The sequence below is a fragment of the Phaethon aethereus genome (assembly GCF_964289735.1).
Source record: "Phaethon aethereus genome assembly, chromosome: 1".
NCBI classification, from domain to species: Eukaryota; Metazoa; Chordata; class Aves; order Phaethontiformes; family Phaethontidae; genus Phaethon; species Phaethon aethereus.
The window spans coordinates 154,164,339-154,186,737 of record NC_138575.1 but is presented as its reverse complement, the minus strand read 5'-3'; the positions used below and the strand labels follow the sequence as shown (position 1 = coordinate 154,186,737).

At 35.4% G+C, this 22,399-nt stretch overlaps 1 protein-coding gene across 2 annotated transcripts in view; it reads left to right on the top strand.

Moving 5' to 3' along the window:
* Positions 1-22,399, top strand: part of ATP11A (ATPase phospholipid transporting 11A) — a gene marked incomplete at both ends in the record, with an annotated part of 136,467 nt that overhangs the window by 97,102 nt on the left and 16,966 nt on the right. For both annotated transcript variants that reach the window (XM_081999372.1, XM_081999373.1), the window contains 15 exons: positions 1,030-1,111; positions 2,377-2,527; positions 3,716-3,913; positions 6,859-7,032; positions 9,011-9,174; positions 9,457-9,528; positions 11,288-11,361; positions 11,612-11,715; positions 13,166-13,347; positions 14,127-14,378; positions 16,894-17,068; positions 18,315-18,417; positions 18,673-18,818; positions 19,782-19,841; positions 21,402-21,529. In XM_081999372.1, coding sequence (XP_081855498.1) covers positions 1,030-1,111; positions 2,377-2,527; positions 3,716-3,913; positions 6,859-7,032; positions 9,011-9,174; positions 9,457-9,528; positions 11,288-11,361; positions 11,612-11,715; positions 13,166-13,347; positions 14,127-14,378; positions 16,894-17,068; positions 18,315-18,417; positions 18,673-18,818; positions 19,782-19,841; positions 21,402-21,529 — 2,065 coding nt within the window. The remainder of the gene's footprint in view (positions 1-1,029; positions 1,112-2,376; positions 2,528-3,715; positions 3,914-6,858; positions 7,033-9,010; positions 9,175-9,456; positions 9,529-11,287; positions 11,362-11,611; positions 11,716-13,165; positions 13,348-14,126; positions 14,379-16,893; positions 17,069-18,314; positions 18,418-18,672; positions 18,819-19,781; positions 19,842-21,401; positions 21,530-22,399) is intronic.

The following is a 22,399-nucleotide window of genomic DNA, read 5'->3' as shown; positions in this document are numbered from 1 at the left end:
GCCAGTGTATTTTGTGTGTATGAATTGTCTTTGTTCCATGGAAAATTTTGAATATTTTAGCAGAAATAGGAAGAACAAACTGAGATATGTTTCTTGGAAACTCTTCCAGAAAGCCTAGTGGGAGTAGTAGTTCTGTTGTAATAAGCCACTCTTTGCTGGTGACAAAAGGGACAAGGATCCAAGTCATCCTCATCATACACAACTTCTGTACTCCCAAGAAAGAAGATCATAGATAGCCATGAACTATGTAGCCTAAAATACCAAAATCTTGGAATCTAAAATAGGTGAACTAATATAATTAGTTTGCAGTATTTCTGTAAACTTCAGAGGATGGTTTTAATATTTCTATTAACTTTTACTGGGCAGAGATGTTCCTAATATGAGTGGTTGTTTCTAGTCTGCCTAACATGCAGTGTTTGCCATTACCCCAGCACAATGCATACCCTAAATTATTTTATTTTAGGAATGTACAGGTGTGCTGGTTTGATAAGTAGTTTAAATCCATCTTCTTGTTAACAGCTTCTTTTAGTTGTTGTATTTAATCTTCTGAAGTTTAGTCTCTCTATCTTTGTTATCAAGAGGAAATTGGTAAAATCAAAGGAGCACTGTCTTAATGAATTATTACTCCTGAAGCAAGCAAAATCGATGGCAGCCTTTTATTCTTTTTGGATGTATCCTGTAGTTTAGCCCTATGTGGATTTTCTTTTACAATGTATGACTTAAATTCTAAAATTAAAGACAGAAAAAAAAGAACTTAAAAATTCAAGGGGATTTATTAAAAACCCAACTTTGGTTTGGCTTTGATAAATAGCAACTCTGGAATCGGATGTAAATCCTGTTTAAAATTTCTCTCTAAGAACCAAGATATTAAAGCCATTTCTAGTTATTGAGTATCATCCAAATCCTTGTTCTTTTTCTTCAGGCTACTGAGAATTAAAGAAATGACAGGGTATAATAATCTAGTGATTTGTGCTATTATTAACTTATTGTACTGTGCAGTCTTTGGTAAAATAAGTTGTCTAATTTCAGGTGTTGCTATCTACACTGGCATGGAAACTAAGATGGCATTAAATTACCAGGCAAAATCACAGAAGCGATCTGCTGTGGAAAAGTAAAATTTCTAATATTTATTTTGGGTGAATGAAAGGGCTTTTTTTTTTTTTTTTGCTAAAAGTGCTTTAAATTGCTTTCATTGCTTTAAGTTAAAAAAGAGGTAGACGGACTTAACATTTATGCTTTTTTGTGTATAATTTTTTACTTATAAAATAAGTCATATAGTGCCATGTAAATGAGATTCTCAATACTAAATTATTATTAAATGTTAAATGTAAAAAAAAAGCCACCTTAATGTAATACTTACCCTTTTAAGATATGACGTGTTTTGCTGTTCCAGAGGACTTTCTTTCACTGCTTAGAGTACACTTACAGACAGTTTTCCAAGATTATGTGCTTCAATATCCTAACTTTCCTTTTCACTGCAAGTAAGTCTTGAATTCAGTAAAAAATAACTCTTTTGATGCACTTCGTGCACATTGACTGCAGTAACACAAATCCTGTCTTTGGCAGGGTTTCCATGGTTTAGTTAAAATTAAAAGTTCCATATAGGCATATATGATGGGAAAGGAAGACACTGCTATCCTCAAGGGATGAACTGACATTGGTTGCTTACTTTTTTTAAAATAGAGAGGATTATGTTCTAGTCCTACTCTGCTGTCTGAAATTATCAGCTTTGAGTAAGGTGTCCAACCTTGTGGAATAAAAAAGATGTTATTGATTAGGGCAAGATGTACTGACCAGTTGACAGCTCTTCTCTTACACAGTGACTGAGCAATGATGATGTGTCTCTTTCTATTGTTATTGAGGTATAACCTATGACTTTTAGTTCATGCCCATCATTAATGAAAATATTATTTTAAATACGAAGTGTTGGTGCTTTCTTTTTTTAGATCTGCCTAGAAAGAGTTAAACTGTTACAGCTACATAGCAAAATGTTCTCGATAGATTTATATTTCTATGAAAGTACTTATGTGAGTGTTTTTATATTGGTTTAGGGAAATGGCATAAAAAGGTCTTCAGATACAAGCCCAGTTACTCTGTTACGATTCCATCTATGCTATTGTTTTCACTAGTGTACTAGTTTTGGTAATGTGTCACACACATTGTGGAAACAATTACAGCAGTTAACATTTGAAATAGAAAATTGTCCTCAATAATATTTTTCTTCATCAGGAAAACACTATAGAGAAGTTATTTAACATCATAGCATTGTTAGACTTGCAGCAAAAGTTAGGCTGAAGCACAAGTGTAACATTTTTTAATAAACTCTGCAGTTTATACGCTAATGGAATTTTTATTTTGCCCCCTTTTTTTTTTTAGATCAATGAATGTATTCCTTATTGTATACCTCTGTATTCTCATAAGTAAAGCACTAATAAATACCGTCCTGAAGTATGTCTGGCAGAGTGAACCATTTCGTGATGAGCCATGGTATAATCAGAAAACAGAGCCAGAAAGGAAAAGAAATCTGGTATGGAAATAAATTAAAATGCCAAAAAAGCTTCACTAAACCCTTAATTTATAAGAATCCTACTAAAAATATATATACAGCCTGCTTACTGACGAGTCATAAGTTTTTGCTTTTTTTGCTAACAGTGATGACAGTGTATTTGTAGAAAGCTTGTATATTAAATTTTTGCACTTAAGTTGTATGTGTGAATTTAACTGATGAGGAAATATCTGCTTTAGTATAAAAAGCCTCATGAAAGTGTTTTGGAGTTTCCTATCATTGTTGTGAATTACTTAAGAACTGACCTCTTGCCCAGAAATACAGGAGTGAAACATATAACAGACATGTTCAAAAGAATCTTCTGTAGGAATCTCTGTGAAAATACCCCTCAAAAGCTTGGTTTCATATAGCCATGTAACACTCTCATGAGCACTAGTGACCAGCAACAGAGTTGCCAGTGTCCTTATGTGAGCAAGGACATAGTCCAGAACAGATATCCATATGATCCAAAGTAATGAACTGAACCCAGCACCACAGAAAGCATATTATTTCACTAAATCCTTCCAATCAGACTAGGGGAAAATTTCCTTCTTTATCCTCCATGCATGATGAGCACACACTAGCCAGGCATGTTAGAGATTTCTCATAACCACCGGTAACACTATCTCAACCTGCTCAGCAGGTTGACTGTGTCTCCACTAGTCAAAAAATCAAGCCAGGTGATGTGCACACATTCTACTTGTATTGAGAGGAGGAAGGGGAGCCCTTTATTAATGAAATGCTGCCTGAAAGTTACGTAATTTGGTAATCCTTGAATGAATTATTGTAGTTTTATGGTATTCTTCTGCTAATTTATGAATGTACTTTTTATTGTTTTCCTTGTTCTCATACAAATGTTCACCGTTCATTTATAATCACTCATTAGTTGCTCTAGAACTTTACAATAATGATGTGTAACTGTATTCTACACCTGTATGTCTGTAAAAAAAAAAAATACAAAGTTGAAACAAAAAAGTTTTTTTGATGCCAAATTAGTTGTGATGTTGTAAGTCATGAAGGTATACATCCTGTGCAGAACTGTGGGCTGTGAAAGGTGTCACTTACTGTTTGAAAGCTACTAGAAAAAAATAATTTGCAAATGTATGTAGTCATCTTCTGGGTTTGGATGGTACATGAAAAATAAATAATTTCATCTTGTTTCTTTGGCAGTTTCTTCGAGCTTTTACAGACTTCCTTGCATTCATGGTTCTTTTCAACTACATTATTCCTGTATCCATGTATGTCACCGTGGAAATGCAGAAATTTCTTGGTTCTTATTTCCTTACATGGGATGAGGAAATGTTTGATGAGGACACAGGTGAAGGACCACTGGTGAATACTTCTGACCTCAATGAAGAGTTGGGACAGGTAAATTTCATGAAATGATAAATTTTTCAACTGTTTCCATAATAATTTTTTATTTTAAAAATGTCACTTCAATTTTTTTCTTTTTTTTTTTTGTTTTGTTTTGTTTGCAACTTAGTGTGCATTTTCTTTAGTGCTGATTAATTTTAAAAATAAGATTTGAGGTCTTCTGATTTTCAGAATCAAAAATTCTGATTTCTCAGCCAGTCAGTGGAAGTCACTTAGTATTACGGTATTAGTAAAGGATAAACACTTTAAGAAGGTAATGATTTCTCTCCATTGACTGTAGAGGGAGATTATATAAGCATCTAAGTTCCTGACAGTAAAAATCAGATGTAAAAAAACCCTTTCTGTTTGGCTAGACTGACACGAAATCTCCAGATACAAGTTTCATGCAGTAAAATGATTGACTGTGACTCTCATTTGCCAAAAGAAATTCTATCTTTAGTATTCTGTGTTAAGAAAATCAGCACCTTGACACAGACATACATGAATATTTTTTGAGAAAATATTTAGGATCTCTGTGAATTGGAGATGTTTTCATAGGTTTTCAAAGAAATAAATAAGATGGTGTATTTCCTTATTTTTATACAGCCAAACTAGTAATTAAGCTTTTAGGGAACATATCTGTTTGGATAAATGGTAGTATCAAGTATTTTATTATTATGGGAGACTGTACAACTGTCTCCCATAAGATCGTCATAGAGAAACTGATGAATTATGGGCTGGATGAGCAGACACTGAGGTGGATAAAAAACTGGCTGAATGGCCGGGCCCAGAGGGTGGTGGTCAGCCATGCAAAGTCTGGTGGGAGGCCAGTAACTAGCGATGCACTCCACAGGTCAATACTGGGTCCAGTCCTGATCATTAATCATCTGGATGACAGGGCACAGAGTACCCTGGGGCCACCCAGCTGGAAAGGAGCTTGGCAGAAAAGGACCTGGGGGTCCTCCTGGACACCAAGTTGAACATGAGCCAGCCATGTGCCCTTAGGGCAAAGAAGGCGAATGGTATCCTGTGCTGCATTAGACAGAGTATTGCCAGCAGGTGGAGGGAGGTGATCCTTCTCCTCTACTCTGCACTGGTGAGGCCACACCTGGAGTACTGTGTCCAGTTGTGTGCTCCCCAGTACAGGAGACATGAGCATACTGGAGGGAGTCCAGTGAAGAGCCACAAAGATGGTGAAGGGACTGGAGCATATCTCATATGAAGACAGGCTGAGAGAGCTGGGACTGTTCAGCCTTGAGGAGAGAAGGCTCAGGAGGGATCTCATCCATGTGTATAAATACCTGAAGCAAGGGTGCGAAGAGGATGGAGACAGGCTTTTTTCAATGGTGCCCAGTGACAGGACCAGAGACAGTGGGCACAACCTGAAACAGGAGGGTTCACCTGAACATCAGGAAACACTATTTTACTGTCACAGTGACTGAGTTGCCCAGGGAAGCTGTGGTGTCTCCATGCTTGGAGATAACCAAAACCTGTCTGGACATGGTCCCAGTCAACCAGCTCCTGGTGGCCTTGCTTGAGCAGGGTGGATGGACCAGATGACCTCCATAGGTACCTTCCAGCTTCAATGATTCTGTGATTCTTTTATAAGAAATAACTTACTACTACTAAATTTAAACACCATCGCAAGAATGGGACCCTCATCAGTGCTTGGCATTATTAGTACCAATCCAATGAAGTAAATTTTGCTTCTACATTTTTGAAAGATATTCTACATCCTGTTTCTAATGAAGGCTTTGATTGCGAATCCTTATTTGTGCTTGTAGTAAGTACTGTCATAGTGATATACACGCTTTATTCCTTTTTTCATGTAACAGGTGTTGATCCTAAAGCAGCACACTGAATGGATAAAACACCTTTGCTTGATAGCATTTTGTATCTGGTATAAATGTTTTACGAAACTGAATATAGGAGTTGAGATGAAAGAAACCCATATAAATCCTGTCCACTTTGAAAAAAAAGTTGAATTACGGGTATTGTGTCCACAGATAACAAATGACTGGAAAATTTGGAAAATAGCCTTTTCAGTTTAATGAATATTAGAAAAGTCAATCTAGGAGGAAAGTTCATGTATTTCATAACTTCTCGTATGACTGAGAGCAAAAATTTGTTTTTTGTTTGATGCACTTCATAAATGTTGAAGTTTATTAAACAATCTGACAAATAGTAAATACTTGCCTAACTTCCGGTATTTAATTCCTAACCTTACATAATGTTCTCAGTTTATCAAATACATACATGCAATCTGTATGTAATATCTATATCTAATATCCAAAATTGAGCTTGTGCCAATCTAGCTGCTCTGGTTTATAGTTCAAGTTTTGGTTTTATTTTTGATGTTGTTATCTTTAAATGCTGGGGCTCATTGTAAGAGATAAAATTAATAAAAAACTCAATATTGAGGCAAAAGGAATGTTTCCAGGGCAATAACAGTGCACAGGTATGTAACTGTATGTGACCATTAGTCCAGCGTCCTTGTTTACACTAACATAATTGTAGTGGGGAATTCTGATACTACCCTAAGGACTGTTCTGACAGTAACTGATGCAAATCCAGTTTGTACAGGCATGTACATTAAATAATGATCCTTGGGAAATGGAATTTGTGTGCATTTTGTTTCCATAAATATCTGTCTTGCATCAAGAAAGACATTAAAAACCAAAAAGCAGCTTGAGAGAAGAGTGAAAGTAGGTTAAACACATTATTTATATGTGTTTTGAGGCAAAAGATAGCTTTGCTGATATTCTTGTATGATAAAATCTTTCAGTGCCTGTATTTCTGTGGAAGATGACTCCAAAAGAAATTGTCTTCCTTTTCTGAAAGAGCCTGCATTAAGGATCTTTAAAGAAAGGTGTAACTCAGTAATAATCTCAGTTATTTTAAGATACCTTAGAAAATCTCTGTTCATATTCCTGCTGTTTTTAATCTGTGCTCATTTGCAGATTGAGTATGTCTTCACAGATAAAACAGGAACATTAACTGAGAACAACATGGAATTTGTAGAATGTTGCATTGAAGGGCACGTTTATATACCACATGTTATCTGCAATGGCCAAATTCTCCATGATTGTACAGGCATTGATATGATCGATTCTTCTCCAGGAGGAAGTGGAAAGGTATGATGACTTTTTCTAGGTTCTTGCTTTTTTACAATGAAATATGAAAGTTGAACTGTGCTGATGAAAAGAATATTAAAAATATAACGTCCTTGAATTTCACTAATCAAAGTAGATAACTGCAGGAAATGCATCACAACATAGATGTCTTCCATTCCTAGTTGTTGCAGGAGAAGAGCCAGATCACTTAGATCGGATCTACTAGTTAGTTTATTAAGTTCTAGTGAGAAAATGTAGGTATGTAAAATATTTAATAAGTACAGATGGATTGGCGGTCAATACTCTACTATTTACTACAAGTATAGGATATGAAGATTATCATGTAAGCTTACTATACATATCTTAAATGTTACATGCATGCAAAAAATCGATGCCTGGTGTCAGGTAAGGGATCTCTCAGCCTCGAGGGGCAACCTTGGGAGGTGTCCCTACTCAAGGGGAGACCACGGCATGCAGCCAGCTGCTAATGGAGAGAGAGCTCAATGGACCCTGATGGCTGTAGATATTTATAGTGTAAAGTGGTTGATTTGTTGTCAAGTTTTCTGCTGTGTTAATGCAGTTTATCAGCCCAGTCTCCAGACAAACCACTTCTTTGTGTTTAGTGCTCTGTTCTCACTGATAGCCTCACACAATTAGGAGTAACTTTCGTTAGGCCTACTTGCTGAGCATTTGCTTGGACCAAAGTTCAGTTTAAACAGGAGAAGTGCATCTGTCACGCTAGTTTAGAGGAAGATTTAAAGGCTTAATAGGAAGTTTCCCAACTCACTGCAGCTGTAAAACTGAATTAAATAAAACCTCAAAATATAGAACTTTGGTTAATAGATAAAGAAACGTAATAGCTTGTTTCTGTTGAACATTAGCTACGATAGGGGAAGCAAGGCTGGAAACTACTCAAGGGGGAAATGAGTGCTCAGTGCAAACACTCACTTAGTCATCACTGAGTGAAGATGTGGCCAGAGAATGATTTGTGATCAAATTAAATTACTTATAAATGTGACTTAATATAGCCACATCTGAAATGGATTATACACAGCATGTATGTCCTGTGGCTTTTTCGCTGTGTAAAGCGAAGTTAGTTAAAGGTTAAGGAGACTTCACATGTTAACTGATGAGCAGGGTGTAAATGGGCAGGTTAATCATAGCCAAAGGACAATATATTTTTAAATATATCAATGCAGTCTCAAATCATACTTGGGCCATACTGTTCACTGTGGCAAAACAAGGCCACTTAAAATATGTTGGTGTAATTCAGCAGCCTTATGTCTCTCACCCATGGCCCTCAGAATGCTGGTCCCAAGGTACGCTGTGTGGTTATCTTAGAATTACAATGACACAGACAGTTTGTATTGAACAGCACAGAAGAATAAGATTCAGATACAGGTACAGGTAGAACACAGCCAGGTATCCATGAAATAGAAATCTCATTCTGGTGTCAGAAGTTGTCACCAAATCATCTGAAACTTTATAGAAATTGTTGGCTCCAGCTGCCAAAATGTCCATGCTCCTTTTATTTTATATACCTCTGAGAGGTGTTCAAGCTGCGTAAGAAATTTAAATCTCTAAACCCTGTTAACATTTCTGCTCCAGGTGCTGGATCCGTCTGTCTGACTCCTAACATTGTATCTTGACCCTAATATTGTACCTAGACTAGTATTTAATATAGGTTGTCAAAGTTTAAGCAAAAGCAAAAAAAAAAAAAACAAAACCTTTAGCCACATCTAGGCACTGACAGGGGGCAAAAGATGCACACTCTTTTTTGGGCATCAGCAGCTTGACCTGCATGGCAATGCTAGTAGCAGCTATTAAGCAGTTGTGTGATTACCACTGGGAAAGACTTGGCTGGTGACATGTGACACTGTCTTTATCTGATAATAAACGGTAGTAATCAGGGACATTGATAACCTTCCAAACTAAAAGTTTCCAAAGCAGTACTTGAAAGTGGTAACACATAATGGCAACCATTCCTTTTATTTTTTAGGAGAGAGAGGAACTATTTTTCCGAGCTCTTTGTCTTTGCCACACTGTTCAGGTAAAAGATGATGACAGTGTAGATGGATTGAAGAAAAACCAGCTCTCAAGAAGATCTTGTATCTATATATCGTCATCACCTGATGAAGTTGCTTTAGTTGAGGGAATACAGAGGTATGTGTGTAATTAGGTATTATGCTGTTTTAATCAAGACATCTAATCGCCGAAGTTCAAAATTGTTTTCAGCACAAAAATCGTAGTAACAAGCACCAAATCGTGTAGAGCTGATGATTTTCTTAACATACAGCCATGTTTATTCATATTAATAAATCAAAAACAGTTTGGGTTGGTATTTTTTCAGAAGATAAGCTCAGTCATAAATCCTTGTGACATGCTTAAGCTGGATAATTATATATTCATTGTATTCATTCTCTTGATGTGTGTTCCATTTTACAGACTTGGTTATACCTATCTAAGGCTGAAGGACAATTTCATGGAGATCTTAAATCGTGAGAATAACATAGAGAAGTGAGTGGTTAAAAATATAACAAATTATAATGATCAGAAGTTTTTATTCATGTGTTTAATAAATCATTCATTCTCTATACATTAATTTTTAATTCAGAAAAGTCAGAATTGTACATTTCACTAGAAAAATAAATGCTCTTCTAATATTTATAATTTTAATAGACCCTGTAGTTCTATATTTTCACTTAGTCTGCTAGTTTGACAGTATATGCAGTACAAAATATTAATATGACAACAAAGGTGTGTTGTGGGGTTCATGATCTAATCTAATAGTTCCTAATAGTTTTAGGAACTATGGGTATTTTTCCCTTTTTATATGGTAAATAGTATTTTCTTAATAGAAAATGGTATGTACCCAATTTATTGTTCACAAATAATCCTTATAATTTACAGGAGCATAATATCTGTAGAATAATTTTTTATAGCTGGTTCAAAGAAAATTTGAAGCAGGTACTGTTGTTTTGTTATTTTCTGTTGAATATGTAGAATAAATTTTGTAGACAATAATACAAGTGAAATTTTCAATAACATTGAAGTAGTACAGCTGTTCAGTGGGATGTACATACTTTTAAAAATGTTACCTAACACTTCTGTAGATGTCTACTGGTTAAGTCTATTTTGTATCTGGGTCTTCATGCATGTGTACTCTGCTAACTACACAGGGACTTTTAGACATGAATATAGGAACCCTGCTGCTATTTTTCCCCCTTTTAGGGGAATATGGAGGAGTTTTCCTGAAGATCACTTCAGACTTTTGTGGTTCAACTCATAAGAACTGGAGTCAGTATCATTTGGTGACTTATGAAAGCTCTATAATTGTTAGGAATTTTCTCCAAAATGCTTCACAGTTTGTAGACATAAGCCTGATCCAGCTCCTTGTTAGAATATGTTGTAACTTTTAATGAAATAAACCCTGTGGCCTTGCACAGGTTTGAACCCCAGGCTGTTGTGAGGACGTAGAACTGAATGATCTAATTGAACATGCAGATGTATTTTATAAGCAAAATTAACAGAGATGAATCCTGAAGAGATTGGGATTAATTATTGGGATGCTTATGTTTGTGCTGGGGAAGGGGCGGGGGGGTGTCTCCTTTAGATAAAAGGAAATAGGTAAGAAAGTAAATGATAGAAGGATACAAACTGATGATTGATGCAGAAACAGTACAACAGGAGCTTGTGTTCATTTTTCCTCCTAGAAAGGAAAGGAACATGGGATAAAATCAAATAATAAAAACAATGACAAATATAAAACCAGTAAAAAGAAATGTTTTTTCACTTCAATAACTTGTCAGTCAATACTTGAGCACTATTCATGAAATCAGGTGGGCAATTTTGTGAGATAGGCATAGTCAAAATTAGAAAAATACTAAATGAAGACTTCTGTGTAAAGACCTCTGCATTTCAATTTCTAAGGCTATGCTTAGGTATTATAGATAGGAATTTTCTTTATAAGCAGTACAGTGCTGTACTGCAAGGTTTCTAGTCTTGTTCTTAAATAAGTTATATTCACTATACATCCAAAGATACTTACGAACATCATGCGGACAAATTCTGTTCCAAGTAATAAGGAGCTAAGGGTTTCCCTGTTTATTACTTGTAACCTGCTGTTTCATTCTGTACTAATTCCATATTCCATAGTACTCAACAGAATTTTCCATGTTAGAAGTCATGTTTTGTTTGATATGCTTGAAGGACTAATACCAGTTTAGGGATCTGAAAAAGCAGAGTTGTTTAAAAAATAATTCTGTTTCTGTTTCAGGTTTGAATTATTAGAGGTTTTGAGTTTTGATTCTGTGAGACGGCGAATGAGTGTAATCGTTAAATCTTCAACAGGTAGGGCTGTCACATTCTGTTCCTTCTTAGATTTTTTGTTTCACTTAAATTTATTTTGGGTTTATCAAAGCGTTAAGCATTAATCACAGTCTGTGTGCCTGCCTTTATAAAAAAGGGGACCAGGTACCAGCATGAGTGCAAATGTTATAAAAATGTTTGAAGAAATTTTTTTGAAGACTTATTAATTTGGACTTTTTTTTTAAGAAAGATATATGTGGCCATTTTGAATTCCATATGCTGTCTCTTTTAGGTGATATATTTCTGTTTTGTAAGGGAGCAGATTCTTCCATATTTCCTAGAGTTAAAGAAGGCAAAATTGACCAAGTACGATCCAGAGTTGAACGCAATGCAGTGGTAAGATTCCATTTTACTGATCTGTTCATGTGACATCAGTGTCAAAAAAAAAATTAAGTGACTTCACATGCTGTTTGATCTGGTAACAGATTTGTCTTCCCAGGCACTGAGATTAGTCTACGCCAGAGTGCACACAGACTGTATGGGTAGCAGTCTGTGTTATTCCCTATTTGAATCTCTCCTTGATCTCATCTTCCAAATGGCAGTTGTGGTGAGATATGAATGCATTAGATATGCACAATTGTATGTTATACCAGAGGTCATCAATTAGCTTTTTGGTGAAAAAAATGCCATCAATGGCATTGTCACAACTCTGATGGTTTGAATTAACTTTGAATGAAAGAATAGTGAAAAACTGCACTGAAAATCTCATCCCTGCTTTCAGTCTCCAGACTTAGCCATTGTGGTTTTCTGCCTTTGACTGCTTTACAAGCTCTTAAAACAGGAAACACTTTAGAGCACAATGTAGCAACAAACGTGCTTCTTATGGGGAAACAGCGCAGTGATCATCCTTTTTGCTTGCTAAAAATGAACGTTGAACTGCCTGATCACCTTTGTAAGAAATTCAGAACTTAGTTTTACCTAAAAGGTAGCATTTGGAGTTTTAAAATACTGAATTTGCTGTGTCCAAAAATACACAGAACCCATTGCAGTGGACTATGGCTGCCAGTCTTAGAAATAGGATAAAATCTGCTGGCATCTAATACTCAAACTAAAAACAAACAGCTTTTTTGTATTTCTCTTTCTTGGATTGGTAATAAGTAACTATGCAAAGACCTACTGGATTAAAGTTTATGAAGTGCCAGTTAAAAGGTGTCGTGAAAAGCAAGATACTTGAGGTGGCAAAACTTCCTTTCTGTGTTGTAGCAGCTTTTTCCTGCCTTACACAGTCTATATACTCCCTTTCTTATTCATCACACAGCCCAAAAGTCTGATCTGGTCTGAAACACCCACAGCTAAATTCTAGTTTCCACTTGACTGAAATGGCACAATTGGATTTTCACTTTCAGCATTCTCTGTGATGTTTTGTCCCCGTCTCTGCTGCAACACAGCATCAAAATCAGACTCTGCAGAGCTCCTATTTATATTATTGTTATTTATTCTGACTCATCCTACCTAATTGTACACATAGGGAAGGAACCCTTACCTTGACTTTGCTTTGCCTTGTAATCTTTTACATCCAGTTGGGTGGCTGAGCTGTTCCTCTTCTGGAGGACTGAGGTTTGTCCCTCAGGTTGTAACAGCTTCCAGGGCAGCAGAGAATCAAGCTGACCCATGCAGTAGCCTAGACTAGTCTATACTAATACTCACTTCACTATAAAAGTGAGTAGTGGGACTGTTCATGTTAATAATAAAATCATTCCAATTTTTCGAATATTCCAGCATAAATACCAGTAAGAAATTTTAAGAGTTTAAGAGGTATTTTGTTTCTTTTGATTACATTCTTTAGGAGGGACTGCGAACATTGTGCGTTGCATATAAAAAGCTCACAGCAGAAGAATATAGCAATGCACAGAAGCTGCTTCAGACTGCAAAGTTGGCCCTCCAGGACCGGGAAAAGAAATTGGCAGAAGTGTATGAGAAAATAGAAAGAGATTTTGTTTTACTTGGTGCTACAGCTGTTGAAGATCGGTTAGTACGTTTCTTAGTTTCTTATGTTCAGTTACGTTACTAAAGTAGTAAGTTGAAGACTCTCTTGTAACTCTTTTTCTGGATTAGAGATTGATTTCAAAAACCCTTTATTTGAATCAATTCCATACCCTTAGCTTACTAAAGTTACACATGGTCACTTTATAATTTAGTAAGCTAGTAACAATAGCTAATCAGTATATTCAAGCCATTGACGTGCAGTTCATGTAATACTTCATTGAACAAATTGTAGGGAAAAGTTTTGGAGGAAAGAACTACAAAGCAGGTTATTGAGGAAATGAAGGAAGAATCTTTAGGTCTTAAAAAAATTAAAAAACTGTCTGTTAAAACTGGGAGGTGACTAGTAACTCAGCAGTACTTCATGTTTGATGTCATTACCTGAAAGCACTAAAAATATTTTAAGTTAAGTACTTGAATGGGGAATGAAGCATCTTGTGTTTTAGGCTATATAAATGAAAGGTGAAACTTTGAGCACTTCGGAAAAAGTATTTTTATTATTTATAATTACTAGTATATATAGAGTACTATTATTACATTATTATTACAATTACAAATTATTAAGTTATTACAAAATAATAGTACAATTATTTTTAATGTACTACTCCCCAAAATATTTTTAGATTCACACCTTGGGGAAAATTCTTAGATCTGATAATTTTTATTGAAATTTTTTATTTGATTATGGAAACTTTTCACATGGACCTCTGAATTTCTCATTTCCAAGCAATCTATCAATGTACTTTGTCAACTGACTTCCACAGACTACAAGAAAAAGCTGCTGACACTATTGAAGCACTCCAGAAAGCTGGAATTAAAGTTTGGGTTCTGACGGGAGACAAAATGGAGACTGCTGCAGCTACTTGCTATGCTTGCAAACTGTTCCGGAGAAATACACAAATACTTGAGCTAACCACAAAGAAAATTGAGGAACAGAGTTTACACGATGTGCTTTTTGACCTAAGCAAAACTGTCCTACGACACAATGGCAGCTTAACCAGGGATACTTTCTCAGGGTAAGGAAAAAGTTGAATTTTCAAGCGAGGAATGGGTTTCTGTGCGTTTCATGAACAATTAAATGATTGATTGATCCCTTAAGAGCAGCAGCATACTATGTTTCATTTTGTGTTGTTGAAGAGTGAATTACTGTATGGCAATTGATAAGAAGTTTGTTCCACATCAGTTTAAATTTTCACAGTCATGGTTCTTTCACTATCTCATTTCTGGTACTGCTTTAACTGTTAAAAGAAAAATCACAACTGACATTGTAATTATATATTTTTCCACTGCAAAAATATTTATTCTTGGCAAAAATGATTGTGAAGCAGAATACTTTTCCTAACTTTTAAAAAAGAAGCAGATAAGATATATTCCTGTAATCAGAGTTAGTATGTGATATGACGTTCTTGATAAGACCAAGGCCACAGAGAGCAACAATATATGACCCTACTGTGCTATTTCTAGGGAAGATTATGCTACATTTACAGACAGGTGACAGGCGACAGCATAGTACCAAATCTTCTGGTATGCATAAAAATACTTAAAGTGCCCTAAATGATAAAGAAATCACTGATTTCTGTGTATTTTGAATATACATAGAAGGATAGGTGTCGTATAAAGAAGTGATTTCCTTGAAACATAACATGGAATAAGACAGAAAATGGCCTTAAAAAGCAAAAAACAGGTATAATGTAAATTACGACTCCAACAGGTAGTAAATTACGCTACTTATTAGAAGCTTAATAGCTGGTAGACATTACTTGCTCCTTTTTTCCATTGTGAAAATGTAAGAATTGGATTCTAAAACATATTTATCATCATTGTGATGATAAGAAATTCCTGGTCTTCCAGACATAATGGTGCATATTTGATGTTTTTTTTTAATATGGAACCAGCTAGCAAGTACATTTTACATGCATTTGTATTAAGTTTGTAGTAAAGGAACAACAAGCAAATAAGCATTTGTGTTACTATTTTAGCAAAGAGTTTCTAAAACTCTTAGCCTTAGAGCTTGAGACTCTGGGCTAGAGCATTTTTCTTAGCTCTCCTTACACTTTAAACCCCATTGGTCTAATCAATAACATTTGTATATTCAGTTAAATAAATCGTATTTCTCTGTGTCATCTGTACCACACTTAGCTTAAGTCCCACAGGTCTTGCAAGGTACATTTAAACATGTTTTAACTTCTTGTGCAATGCCAGTTTTCTAAATATTAAGACTCTTCAGAATTTTTTGTCTTTGGCTCCAGAGTTGGAGAATGTGCTAAGATAGTAATAGGAGGACTCTGTCTGGATGTTCAAATTCAGGCTGAGTGTCTTTCACTATAATACGTCAAACATTCAGTACATTGCCTAAACTTCATAATAATACATTTTTGGTTGATACCATTGTATACTAATGGCATTGCCCTATTTGTGCCAGTGGTAACAAGGTGCTGAAAATACCTGTGAACTGTTATTAAATATATTTTACAGTACTTTATATTGTTTGTCAAAAATACCTTGTGTTCTAAATATGCCTGAAATGCTTTAATATTAATAAATACGGTGTTTTCCTCTCAAACATCGGTCCTGGTGCAACCATGTTTGTTGAAAACCCATGTGCAGTAGTTTAACCTCGGAACACTGAAACTAGAGCACAAATAAACCTCAATCTATGTTTATACAACACTCACCGCTGAGCTGGAGCCTGGGGCTGCTGTGTAACGCAGGCAAATGCAGGGATGCTCTGAAATAACTAGTTCAGATGCTGCAGAAAACTGCTCTTACAGTGCGGCACTCAGCACGGCCATCGTCCCTCACTCTTCAGCATATGTTATTGTGGTAAACTGTGCTTCATGTGACCATGGTTACACGTATAGCAACATCCAAATTATTACAGGTATACCCATAATAGATTAATATCTAATAATATATTTTAATATTATTGATAACATTATATAATAATTATCATTACAGGTATACCTGTACTGGACTTAGCCACCACACCAAACATGAAGTGTACATACTGTAAATGTAGGCAGTGGCTTTATCTCTCTAGGCCAAGAAGTCTTTTAGGCATTTCCTTCAAAGCATGGTTTACTTCCTGAAATGTAGACCCTTGAAAAACATGGTTATTTTCTTCATCAAAGTAGATCTCGGAGTACCCTTTAACTTTTTTTTCTATATTATGGAACGTGCCACAAAATTAACTTTCTTCCTGCAACTCAGTTTACCTCACTGCAGTTCTTGGAGCCCTGCCAAACCAAACTGAAAGGTCATGAATGATACACTCATGCTCACTGGTGAAGTCACTGAATTTCTGTCTTTGAACTGGTGAAGAACTGAATATTTTCAACATAATCTAGAATTTTAAAATGTCATAAATGGCAGTCCTATACAAGGAATTTCCTTTAGAAGTATGCTAATTTTGCAATATTCCATACTCATTACTTTTTCATTCATTAATTTTCACAAAAGAACTATTGCCAAATTTAAAATACGTTGGAGAACTTTACAGTGACTCCTAGTTTATATTTTATCTCTGAACAGACTTTCAACTGATATGCAAGATTATGGTTTAATTATTGATGGAGCAGCATTATCATTAATAATGAAGCCAAGACAAGATGGGAGCTCTGGTAACTACAGAGAGCTCTTTCTTGAAATTTGCAGGAACTGCAGTGCAGTGTTATGCTGTCGAATGGCACCTCTGCAAAAAGCACAGGTTTGTATTTCATTTTGTAACTGTTTGTTAGCTGTGCACATATGTAAATATTGAAAGTTAATATTCTGTATGACTTATGTATGATAACTTAAAATTTTGCCATTTACTTTTGTATCTTCTAAAATGGAAAAAGGGAGAGGGGAAAATGTCTGTTGGCAAGCAATTTAGATAATGATACACTAAAACGGCACCCAGCTGTGCACCTGAATTTGATTTATGTACATATTGTGCAAATTTTATGGTTGGTACATGCTGATAAATGAACATATTTAATGAACTGAACTAATTGCTTCCTTTTTAACCTAACAAGCTTTGAATAGTCTACTATCTATTGATAGTACAAAAACCTGCATTATTTATTACTGCAGAGTGGTATTTCTTCTCTATTTTTAACATAAGTGGGAAGCCACGAAAGAAAAATCCAGACAGAAAAATGTGTGCATTATCATTTTTAAGCACTTCTTGACTGTTGTATACTAGTTTGTATCAAGTAAAATAATATCCTTCCATTACTGACACATCTCCATATAGCTGAAGAACTTTTAAAGGAAACAAACATTGGAATATATACTACTTTTTTCCTTTCAAACTGTCATGTCTTTTTCTCAGTGCTCACGTGCAGCATATGTAGCCCTTATGCATTTTAAGAAATGTCTTTAGCCAGCACTTTTAACTGTCTGGAAGTTTGTGGAAGTTTTTAGTTGCAGCTTACTCAGTACCAAATTTATGGAGTTGATCGTTTGTAATGCAGAGATGTGAAGTCAAATTTTTGGACAGTTTCTATGTCAACAGTGTTTAGATATATACAGAGTCCTATTACCTTTTCTCAAATGGTAAGAAAAAAATTCAGTACAGTTAAGCAAGCAGACTCTTTCAGTCTTTAGTTTCAGGATTTCTTTGAAATTGTACACTCTGTCTCTGGAAGCCTTTTAATTTATTAATGCGCTTACACAGCATTAAGCAATCTCAACATCATCTTCCTTCTGCCTTTCCTTCCTCCTGTCCATTTCTCTCAAAATATTTTGGAAGTGTTTGAAAAATGTTATTTTATATTTGGAACAAATACTTGTAATATGAAGAAACTACTGTGATCTTTATGTGTTGTAGTTACATTGGGTAACACTGGTTTTGTGTCCCTTCACAGAATTTCTGATATAGCTCTGTTGGTCATTTTTAATTCATCATATACTCATGCAAAATAAGCAAACCATTACAGAGAAGAGTTCTTAACACTATTTTTTTCCAGATTGTAAAATTGATTAAGTTATCAAAGGAGCATCCTATCACGTTAGCAATTGGTGATGGAGCAAATGATGTCAGTATGATTCTAGAAGCACATGTTGGTATAGGTAAGTGTGCTTTTTAGAATATTAATTCAAATTAAATGACAAAAAACATTTACTACTTGAAAACAGACAGTCTCAAAGAATCAGCGTATACATTTAGAGACAACTTTTAGTGAATTTACCCCAGGAACTTTATGAGATACGGTGGTGATCTCTTATTAAATCAATGTCATAGCATTATTATATTATTTTTCAAATAATTGTATCTTTGAAATACTTCTTCAGTTATTAAACAGCTTCATCACTTTTTTTTTTAAGGAATCATTGGCAAAGAAGGTCGTCAAGCAGCAAGAAACAGTGACTATGCAATACCTAAATTTAAACATTTGAAAAAAATGTTGCTTGTTCATGGGCATTTTTATTATGTTAGGATATCTGAACTTGTGCAATACTTCTTTTATAAGGTAGGAGAATGCTTATTCTAATTACATAAATCTCAAAAACTTACATGGTAATATCTAACTATATACAGTTTCCACAGTCAATGGTAGAAATAAAGCAATAATTCCCTAAAGAGATTTTGTTGAGTGCCAGATGCAAAACTGAAATGGGATTATTGTTTTTATCCAGACAATGAAGTGAAATAGCTTTTATGTAGATATATTCTGTAATCTATGGTATGTTTAAAAGCAAAATTTGCCTTGTCTTTTTTTTTTTTCTCTCTTACAAATTCCAACACAGACTGTTCTACTTATTTTCTGTACGTTCTAGCTTCTCTCTACAGTGGCCTTTTAAATCAAGCTGGAAATAATATTTGAGGCCTTAGCATAGCATAATTTACTTTAGTTTCTAAATTCATTAGGATAGAGTATGTGGAGAAACTTCATAATGTGCATCCCGTGTTTAGACAGTTTTGTTATGTCTAAAAGTTCAAAGTTCTTTCAGTAAGCAATGGAAGATTATAGAAAGGAATCTTCAGAAGATGAATTCAAGATCTTAGTGTTTGACTCCATGTACAGTTAAGAGAGGGTGAAGTTTGCAGTCACAGCTAGAAACATCTTAAAATCACTTTGCTGGGAACCATGCTAACCAGAGTATCCGTGCTTGCTTATGGTAGTAAGTAAACTACTAATTGCAGTAGTTTGTGTCCTACTGTGGATTGTACCTTGTTTGCCTTGCCTTAACTGAGGTGTGCTCCTGGATAGCAAAATTCATCATTGCCCTTGAATTTTGAAAATGTAGCCTTATAAGTTTGCAGTACTACTGTAAGATGAGAATGTTGATATTTACTCTATGCAGCTCTTTCTACTGTTCCTGCAATGTTTACTATTACTAGTGTTACAAAACTATGATATACATAGCTATAGCATTGTACAGCATATAAATTAGTGCTTATGACTTGATGACTGTGTCACTTTATCTTTCAGAATGTCTGCTTCATTTTTCCTCAGTTTTTATATCAGTTCTTCTGTGGGTTTTCACAACAGGTTAGTTGTTCTTTTTCTCTCACTGCCACATTTTAGGTATTTAAAAAAAAAAATGGATCCTTTAACACTGTACCTATTCAGCTTAGAAAATTTCTAGGCTAGTTTACACATTGTAAAAAGAAGAGTATTGCTTTTGGTTCATATGGTTATCAGTGGCAGTTAAGTTACAGAAATCAATTTTATGAATTACCATAAAATCAATGTCATTTTCAAAGTCAAAGGATACAGGAAACCAAAATTTGGAAATGGCAATGCAAAGTGAAATGTCTGTTAGGTTTAAGTTTATTGAACGTGGACAGTCCTGAAACAGAAATAGTTGAACTAGTTGTTCATTTCTAGAATTCAGAATGAAAATGGAAGAACAACTAGTCTTCTCTGGGGTATGCAGGTATGAATTGCAAACTTCACACAAATGGCAGCATTCAATTAGTTGAAAAGGAAAAATAAACACAGGAAGATAGAGGAGAAGTCAACTGCTGCTCACCAGAAAAGTGCCATCATTCAGGAGAGGATCCAGTATTCCCCTTTCTGAATTTTTGGTTTTTTGCTTTTCCCCTTTGCTCTTGTCTAATTTGTGCAGAAAAATCCACCTCTTCTTTCTTCTGAATAAGGGAGCAAAAACCAAAGGAGTGAATGACTGGACATAGACAAAAAGAGGATTAAGTTTTCAGGATTAAATTGGACCAGAGCCGGATTTAATTGGGAGAAAATAGTACTGTTGCTTTGAATTTGTGGAATGTCTCAGAAGAAAGCTCCTGGAGGAGTAAAAATGACAGAACTATTTTTTTTTTGTCTGTTTGGGTTTTAATTTCAAACAACCATTGAAAACTTTATAGGTTTTTATCAAGTATTATTAGGATTTAGATATGAAAGCATGTGTCGATGAAAATTTAGTTGTAAAATTTTCCATTCTTTTAATTGCTAAATATAATTTTGAATCAAAAGAGGGTTTTGACAGCAATTTTTACGGAATAAATGGTCACCAAATAGGTTTTGGAAAATAAACAGTTCTTTTTATAGAGTGATGTGGTGAGTTTCAATGATGATACATACATGGAGAAGTAGTTCTGAGGCAAGAAGGATCAAAGACGTGTTGGGGTGTTTCTTTGTACAGCGCATTGCAGTCACCCACAGCTGAAGAACCTCTGGAGTACTCCCCCTTTCTCCCTGCATGTCTCCATGTTATAGAGACGTGGAGGAGATAAAAGGTGGCGTGGATGTGCTGGAGAGGAATTTCTGCCTCTACAGGAATCTACTGTTGTTCAGTCTGGGTAGTTTGGAGCTGGTCTTACAGTTGAAACAATAGGAGGGGCTGATATGTGGATCAGACTATTAAATTGTTCTTTTAGTTCTCCTTTTGTCCTTCAGATGAATAGGGTACAAGTGCAGAGCTGTGTCTTATATCAGTTAGCAGCTGTTCAGGGATATTTGCCTCCATTGTGAAGGGATATAGTTTTGTTTTCTCTGAAGAAGTTGACTCATACATTTTAAAGCAAGCGTGATGCAGTGGATTGTGTTTTGAAATTAACACTAGCTGATTTAATTCTTTCCCATCTACAGACTTTATACGATACTGCGTATCTAACACTGTACAATATCAGCTTCACTTCCCTTCCTATCCTCTTGTACGGTCTAATGGAACAACATGTCAGTGCAGACACACTCAAGAGAGAGCCTTCCCTGTACAGGTAAAATTAATACATTGTGCCCCAAAGTTTGACTGTTCAGTTGTGGGATCTATCTCTGTTAGAAACAAAGTTGTAGGATTTCTGTACCACAAGTTTCCAGTAGAACATCAGATACACTGCAACAGAAGGGTTGAAGACCATGTGCAGAGTCTATAAACTACAATAGATACACATGTATTTTTACATGTATATTTACATACTGCAATCCACACTATTCATTTGCTACATTAGTGAGAGCAAAATAGGAATTACTGTTCAAATCAAAATGTGATTTATTTTAGTACTCTCTATTTCTTCCAGCCATGGGGAGCAGAGCTGTTTTAAAAAGAGAAAACATATGCTTTCTTCTCTATACATGTTTTATTCTGAAAGAAAAGAGGACTGAGTGGTAGAGTGTTGGATCATAGGATGTATTCTGTGTGGTGTCCAACATTGTCCTCTGCATATTTTTGACTCACTTTCTGTGCACTGAAATTATGCCTGGCTTACATTCTTAGCCCCTTGAAATACAGTTCTTGCCAATTAACTGCGCGGGGCCATCTAAATTAGGAACAGTGCCCAGGTTTGATTCTTGTAGCTGCAAAACCAGTACATTTCAGAGAGTGGTAACAGCAGATAATCAAAGGGAAAACATTTTTTTGAGAGAGGTAATGTTAGATGCCCAAAAGTTAGTCAATGCAGTGACATGTTTTTGGCTCTGAAATTGCCTTGCTTTAACCCCAGCCGGCAGCTAAGCACCACGCAGCTGCTCACTCACTCACCCACAGGGGAGAGGACAGGGGAGAGAATCGGAAGAGTAAGAGTGAGAAAACTCATGGGTTGAGATACAGACAGTTCAATAGGTAAAGCAAAAACCATGCACACAAGCAG